The 8,330-nt window shown below is 38.8% G+C and overlaps 1 protein-coding gene across 1 annotated transcript; it reads right to left on the reverse strand.

The window, feature by feature from the left end:
- Positions 1 to 2,316: 2,316 nt before the first annotated feature.
- On the reverse strand, positions 2,317 to 6,765 carry LOC101854575 (clumping factor A). Its single transcript, XM_005099773.3, has 2 exons — positions 6,597 to 6,765; positions 2,317 to 3,381 (listed from the first exon to the last, which is right to left on the reverse strand). The coding sequence occupies exons 1-2, from the start codon at positions 6,724 to 6,726 to the stop codon at positions 2,477 to 2,479; spliced, it is 1,035 nt and encodes a 344-aa protein (XP_005099830.1). The 5' UTR covers positions 6,727 to 6,765; the 3' UTR covers positions 2,317 to 2,476.
- Positions 6,766 to 8,330: the final 1,565 nt, after the last annotated feature.

Genomic DNA, 8,330 nt, shown 5'->3' on the forward strand with positions numbered 1-8,330 from the left:
ATATCAGAGATACTAATAAGCAAACATTCAAACAAGAAAACACAAACACACATACATGCACATACAGATGCTCAAGGAGGGAGAGGGAAAAAGACAGACGGAAGAGAGGAGGAGAGAGGGAAAGAGAGAAGAAGAAGGAGGGGAAGAGTTATTGAAGAAGTGGCGGGGGTGGATTTGGGGAAACAAGGAGATAGAGAAAATTTGGGAGGGAAAGAGAGAGAAAAATGGTGAGGGATAGAGAGAGAGAGAGAAGAGAGAGAGAGAGAGAGAGAGAGAGAGAGAGAGAGAGAGAGAGAGAGATTGAGAGAGAGAAAGAGATAGAGAGAGAGAAAAAGATGAGGAGGGAAGAGAGAGAGAGGGGGGCATTGAATTGGACTAATTCTTTGGTAAACAATGACCAGCAAGTCCTTGGATAGCGTCCAGATCCGTCCAACAGGTTTCCTCGTCAGCCCTTCAAATCACCCTCTCGGGTCGCTCATGTTTTCAATTGATCTGACCTGAAGGAATGGACGGCCTGTTCGTGTATTCACGACGGCATAACTGCTCCCGCGCGGAGAACAAGCTTCGCTGATTGGTTTGAATGACCAGCAATGAGGGTGGGTAATAAGATGATTATATCTCTGCTTGTAAAGCTCTGAGTAGATTAGAGGTCTCCGCTTAGATGCGCCACATCTTGTCTCATATAGAAAGACGGCTATCAATAGATCTCATTACTGGCCTGCGAGATAGCCAGTTTACACAAGATGATCGATAGACTTGATTAACTCGAGATACAATTTTAAACGCTCAACGAGAGGGCCGTTGATTGTGAAATAATCAAAGTTGACATACTTGAAGCTTCAGAGATGTCAATATTTTCACGATTCATTTTCTGTTAAAAGAGTGGCATCTGGCAATAATCCTAACGTTTGCTTCTAAAAATAGATGGCGCGTACTTGTTTAGCCACTACCTAAAACACTGACGGAATTTTAAACACAGTATAACCACTTCAATGTGACTCTTACGGGGTCTCCAAGGGCATCATGCTGCATAAAATTCACGTTAAAAAAAAATAGTATACCACATTTTTCATGAGTACTCTTTCTCGTGTTTGACTTTGCAGTGAGGAACTTTGTATGAGAGTTTCTGGCAAACTTTGCGTTAGTTAAGTATGTAAGCCAATATAAAACCAGACAAATTAGTTCTTTATTATCGTTTATTGGACGACTAAGCGATAACCCTCCAACTGATACTATGTGATCTTAAACTTTTGTTAAATTCGACGGAAACGAGCTTTTGGGGAGAACTTTTCAGCGACAGTTTTCCCCATTCATATTATAATATTTTCAAAATAAGTGAAAGTGTGTTCGTATCTTAAACTGAAACACTTCTAGATCAAAGTATGATTTGTATTTCACAAGCCATTCCATTAAACTATATGGCATAACTCTTAGGCTTTTAAACATTACACACAAAAGACCCAAGTTCGGGTCCCGTAGGATGACTATTTTTTTCTGCTGCAATGGTGTGTCAAGCCTAAGGCCCTCTTGTGATGTACAAATTGCAGTTAAGATTGTTTCATCTTGTTTAATGACAACTAGATCAACACAGCGAGAAGTTCACTCTCCTTTCCAAGCAAAGTGATCATCAATGTATCACAACTGAAAAATTTTCAACAATAATTTTCTTCTTTTTTGGGTCACTTTAGTAATGTTTTAAAATGTTATCTAATGCTTTGTACATTTTGGGGGGTATATTTTTGCAGGTTTTGTGAAGATATACAGCCGGAAAGAGGGGAAGGGGGAGGTTGGTGTGTCAGATGGCAAAAGAGGTTTTTGCTTATTTTGCTTTGGTAACGAATCAAGAGACCATAATCCCTTGACCTCCACGCGACGTGGCTCAATCAGAGCAAAATGCAGAATTATAATCTCAAACGTTGTCTGCAAAAATAGTGATATAATGTCTTTAATCAATATTTTCCACTTCCTCGTTTTTATGTCTGCTATTCACCAAGTGTGTGAATATGCTGCCTCAGAAATCCAACATTTCATTTGTATCTGCTCAGGAACTAGTTTTGAGAAATTTGACGTGAAAGATTTTGAGTTTCATAACATGTCAAACTTTGTCGAATGCAATTATTCGAATATCTTGATAACGATTCCGAATAATCTTAAGATTTTGATAGAGCAGATAGAACATTTGGGTTTTTTATCTCATGGCCTTAGTAACTCAATATGGCCAAAAAGGTCACACACAAATTTGTAATTCTAAGGTAGAGAATAGTCTGCAAACAGTTAACCACAATAATAGAGTAATGACGCCACGAAGGGGGAAAATGAAAGTACTTCATCATATTTATTTCTAGATTCGCGACGAAAGTTATACTCAAAGGAAAGACCCAATATAATCCAGTACATTATATTATGACTTGGTCGTAATAATCCCATTTTTTGCTCATAAAACTGATAATATTATATATTATAATATATAATTTATTCAATGTTTATTTTGCTTGGGCTTCTTGTTTGGTCTAAATAGAATATGAGCAGCAAAATTGAAAGAGTCAAACAGTTTTTTTGGTCGATACTTCATCAGATTACCGAAAGCAACATCTGGCTCTTCTCCGTTGTTTCCGGGTTGATTGGGCTGTCCCCTTGCGGTGGGTACCTGTGTCGTTTCTGGAGTCTGGGTTGTTTCTTGTTCCCTATTTCCATTCTTTGCTCCACCATTTCCAGCCAGATCTCCATTCTTAATATCACCTCCTCTGTCCTTGCCATTACCGTCTTTGTCCTCTGAGGACTTACTATCATTATCCTCTGACTTACTATCACTATCATCTGATTTACTGTCACTATCCCCTGACTTACTATCATTATCCTTTGACTTACTATCACTATCCTCTGACTTACTATCACTATCCCCCGACTTACTATCACTATCCTCTGACTTACCATCACTATCCTCCGACTTACTGTCACTATCATCTGATTTACTATCACTATCCCCTGACTTATTATCATTATCCTTCGACTTACTATCACTATCTTCCGACTTACTATCACTATCCCCAGACTTAACATCAACGTCTTTAGTCTCACCATCAGTGCCCTTTGAATTACTATGGACATCTTCTGTACATCCGTCCTTTGATCCACCACCCGTTCCACATTTTGTTACACTGTCCTTGAACGCCTTCCCTCTGGAGGGGTCCAGAGACAGAATACGGTCCCGTATGCCCCCACAGTGCGCTTCACACTCTTCCGACGTCTCAAAGTTGTTGCCATTTCCTTCGCAACCGCCGTAATCAAAAAGCTGGCAAGATAGCGTCCCTCGGTCGAAATAGTAGTGGGGAAGGTTGGCCCGGCAAGGCCCGGCTACTTGCGGTTTGTTACAGGGCTTTTCTGTTGGAAGAGACGTACAGAAAAATGTAAAAGATTTTTTTTTTATTTTCCACGATTAAAAAAAAAACGTGAAAATGATAAGCAGATAAAGAGAGGTTGCTTACCAAGAGAACAAGGAGATAAAACGAAATAGATGATGATAGAATGAATTTGTGCTTTCTTTCACCAGCTGCTCCTCATGACAGAGCTAACAAGGAAGAAAAGTTAATCTATAGAAAGATCTCTACTGAGCATGTGATTCAAGATACACCGATACCGATTAAAGTGTTCTCAAAATGCTATTGTGAAACTCAAGTCGTGTTTGCTTAAAGTGTGTTTATAAAAGAACAGCTCTTCAGCATAGCCCGTCATGGTTGTTGTGTTTTTCTTGTCTTGTGTTATTTTCAACGTAAAAAGTGGAGTTAAAGTACAAGGTTAGTTGAGATTAGGACAATTCCAAGCCATAACCACACCACTTTACAGTAATTTCAAAAAAACAAATTATTTAACATTCAGTCACTTCAAGTATTACATTAAATACGATGCTTCTAATTCGTTGTTCAAAAGGGGAATTTATGTGTACTTGTCATCTTCAATATCTGTTCTCTACAATTTTCTCCGTCACAATCGCTACTTTACAGTAAGAACACACAGCGTTCCTTTCCCCATCATTATATCTACGCTGGTACTGTATATGCCAAAATTAGTGTAACTTTAGTTACATCTGTTTTGTGTTGAAAGGAATCAACAGTTTTGGTTCGCACTTTATTCGCCTTCTCTATACTGAACAAAACTTGGCTCGACAAAAAAGCGCCATGGTAATTTTCGATCAAAATAAGCAGTATTCTCGGTATAAGCTTTCGTTTATTATGTTTATTATTGGTTATGTCCTGTGAGGTCGAGGCTTTGGTCTTATTAGTCCAGTCTTGTTCAGTTCAATGCCACTTTCATGAATGCGGGAAAATGAGTGATGTTTGGCTTATATTCGGTACCATGAGTTTCTTCAGGCACAACGATTTTCCACCAGTTTTTACAGGTACTAAGATTTTCTTCTCCATTTTCAGAGGGGTTTTTTGTTCTACAGGGTGATCCAATAAAACCCAAACAAGTGTAAAACTTTTTTCTGAATATCTCACACCAAATTTGTACTAAAATGTCTTGATTTGAAACAAATCTAATTAATCCAAAAGGAGTTTGCTTGACATAAAATTCATAAAGAAGAAACTTGTTTTCGAATACAGAAATAGCTTTTACAAAAACCACCTATAAACGCAAAATGTACCAATTTAAAAGACCTTGTAATTTTAAAGGGAGTCATGAAATGATTGGTTTGTTTGTTTGTGCCTTTTTCTTTTCTTTTTAATGTCGAATCTTTCAATCCTTGTAACATTAATAATAATAATGATAATAATAATAAATAACATTTATGGAGCGCTCAACCCCGATTAAAGTACATAGGCTCTGAGCGCTTTAATGCAATACAATGTACCACTGTAACATAAAACGTTGTGTTCTGAATTCCAAAAATCCATCTATTAATTTAAAAACAGAAACGACTTCAGCTGACATTTGAATGAATCAAAAGAATTGATGTCTCTTAAAGTACTTGGCAAAGCATTCCAGATCTTGGGGCCTCGATATTTAAATGCCCTTTTATCTATTGTTTTAAGTTTCATAGATGGTAAAAGAAATTTATTTTAAAACGATAATATTTTTTCTCTACAGAGTTTTAGAATTTTTCGAAGTTCTGGAATTCCGAGAACTAGTGTTCTACATGTCCTCCAATGGACTCGTCTCATTGTAACGCATCGTTCGTTATGTTCAGTTGTTGCCAAAGTATGTAGTTGCTTCTAGCGACAGTGGGGGGGGGGGGGGGGTGAAGTTGTCTAAATAGGCATTTGTGGAGTTAACACATCCTGCAATGTGAATATGGGCTTTGCCAAGGAATCAAATTTTATCCTCTGATTTATGTCAGCTTCGCGAACAGGAAAATGGTACAGTCGAAGATGAACATCTGCCTTGAAAATGAGAACCGTTGAGAAGTAGGAAAGTCCTTGCTGCAGACGTAGTCAATGAACAGACGTCTCATGGGGTTCATCTACTGAATTCTGCACTCTGGTGACGTTTAAAGGGATGAAAACGGTGTGGGTTTGATCTGAAGTGGTCGTTTTGTCTGAAATTTTTCTGTTCTGATTCTCTACAGGTCTTAACTGATGTACCATTTCCACCCTTGACATCAAAGAAGGCATTAAGGGCACTTTAACATTGTTACCGTACATTGTGCGAAGCTTACGAAATGAGTTGGCGGTGAGGAAATGTTCAGTACAAAAAGCTCTCTGGTCGTTACTAATCTTAACCACGATCTCTGCAGTCAAAGGAAACTTGAGAAAACCTATAATATGTAAACTTCTGTTGGCCTGTTAGACTACTGTAGCTTGAAATATGTCGTAATCATTGAGACTTTTAATGGTAGGCCTAATGCGAACTAGTGCGTCATGCTACAAAATTGGGGACAGAGCTGAAAATGGGTTGGGTTTTTTTACACGCTATGTAGAGAAAAACTATTCTGGGGAATTATCTGAAATGATTACGACATATTAAATTCCTTTTGACTTCCAAATGTTGAGTACACTTACGAAACAAAGAACTTCAGTGTGGAGGAAACTATTTACAAAAAAAGTTGTACAGATTGTTTTTTTTGTTTTGTTTTTTTGGATCACCCTGCAATTCGCTCTTCAGTTGGCTGTCATCTTTTGCTGCACGTTCTCATGCATACTGTATGACCACAATTGGTCTCTTTAGAAGTCCTGTAGCTCTGTGTAATTAACTTAAAATGTACCTTTTTCCTTCAACACAGATAAACATCCTAGCATAGCAGTAAAATGGTTTGAGAGTCCCTGATACGGTCACAATTTCTATTTTTGTCATTTTTTGCTGAGCTACTCAAACTATCTTTGTAAGGCATCACATAATAATATGAAAGATAGTGTTTTTCTTTTCCTGAAGGAATCATACGCTGTCCTGTCTGTACTCTCAAAGTTCTTGTCATCTTGATTGACTCACAAGTTTGAATCAATTATATGGAAATGTGACAAAAATTTTAAAAAACGTTTAAGAATTAGACAATTAGCACCTCAGTTATATGTCGTCTTTGATCATCCCCCCCTCCCCCCCGCATTTTTTTAAAAATTGGGTGTTTCAAATCAGGACGAAATCCGTTTCACTGGCAGTCTCACCACATGTTTGCTGACACTCTTGCAACGTCGTGAAACTGTTCTCAGAGGCTCCACATCCCCCGTACGTCATTTCTATACACTGGCCACTGGAGACATCGTAAACGTATTGAATGGTGAAGGCCCTGCACATACCTATGGAGGGCTCCTGGAGGCAGACTAAAGGGAAAGAACGAAAGGGAGGGGGAGGGGGCGCGGAATGTTATAAAGAATGGTGTGGTAAATTTAAGCATAATATTGTACGCTATTGACTCGTGTGATGTGGTATGGTGTTGTGTGGTGTGTTGTAGTGTGATGTAATGTTGTGGTATGATGTGGTGTGGTGAAATTATTGTGTGGTATGGTGTGGTGAGGTGTGATATTGTGTTACCAGGAATGATGAGGTATGATACGGGGTGTTTTTAAGGGGGTTTTAATATCGTAATTTGCTTTATTAGGGCAAGATTTGTTGCGGTATCATTGCAAATGTTGAGAGCCGTCTTCGAGTCTAGTAAAATGTGGAAAAGTGGAGTGGAGGGGAGCGGGGAAAAGTGGAGTCGAAAGGAGTGGAGCAGAGTTTAATGGAGTAGGAGAGTAATGGAGTTTTGTGGAAAGGGGGGGGGGGTACGTTTGGTGGAGTAAAGTAGAGAGTAGACACGAATGGAGTAAAAAAGGAGTTTGTGGAATGGGGTGGAATGGAGTGGAGAGGTATAGCGTGTCGTTGAATGTAGTGTAATCGAGTGCAGTGTAGGGTAGGGTAAAAAAGTGAAGTGGAATTTAGTGGAGTGGACAGCTATGACAAAAAGTTTGTCCTTCCCTCTATTTAGCTCATTGTCTCAACCCCCAATCCCTGTCTGTTTGTTCTTTGCGATCCATTCTTTCTTCGTGTGTGTCGAGTTATCTGCAACTGAACCTAGGGATAATTCATATGTCTATCTGTCTGTCTGTCTGTCTATCTGCCTGTCTGTCTGTCTTTCCGTCTGTCTGTCTGTCTGTCTGTCTGTCTGTCTGTCTGCATGTCTGTAGAGCTATCTGTCTATCTGACTATATATTGTATATTATTATTTTTCTACCGATTTATTCATCCATTCATTCATCTTTTCATCCATCCACCCACCCATCCTTCCATCCATCCATCCATTTATCCATCCATCCACCTATCTATCTAGTATATATGTTAAAAAGCGTGTACCTACTCTTCTCATATTCCATTGTAACGCTTCAACTTGTACTCCTCCTTATCTGATATTTTTTTCCAAAATTCCTTCATGTCTCTGGATCAGAAACGGCATCACCGAATAAAGCATCTAAAGTTTCAACACAGACAACAATCCACGGTGAATTACCGCCTTTTCTAATGTAGTGACAGGGGAAACCCCGTACAGAAGCCTTTCGCTGCACTATGGTCATTTTATTGAAGACACTTCGAGGGATAGCATTGATTCCTACGCCTTCAGGCTGTCAAGTAAGAAAGCAAGTTTCGTGAGAACAATAAGGAGAAAATGCCATTTTTAAGAACAATTAAAATCGCATCAATGGAACCGGCATGATGTTGCACAAAATGAGGTCGTACATTATTGTGTTTACCTTGTGTGGGAGTTTAAGATATTAACGAACCTTATTCTTATTGAAGTAATGTCAAAATCTACCAATATTATATTAGCACGAATATATTTACACACACACACACACACACACACACACACACACACACACACACACACACACACACACACACACACACACACACACACTAAC

This window comes from Aplysia californica, unplaced genomic scaffold (genome assembly GCF_000002075.1).
Source record: "Aplysia californica isolate F4 #8 unplaced genomic scaffold, AplCal3.0 scaffold00225, whole genome shotgun sequence".
In the NCBI taxonomy this organism is placed as follows: domain Eukaryota; kingdom Metazoa; phylum Mollusca; class Gastropoda; order Aplysiida; family Aplysiidae; genus Aplysia; species Aplysia californica.

Bases quoted from the DNA above. Each gene is read 5' to 3' on its own strand.
- LOC101854575 (XM_005099773.3), bottom strand. From the start codon at position 6,726: ATGTGCAGGGCCTTCACCATTCAATACGTTTACGATGTCTCCAGTGGC. The intron at 3,382-6,596 runs GTGAGACTGCCA...CTCTTCCAACAG, and splicing joins AGAGTGTCAGCAAACATGTG to AAAAGCCCTGTAACAAACCG.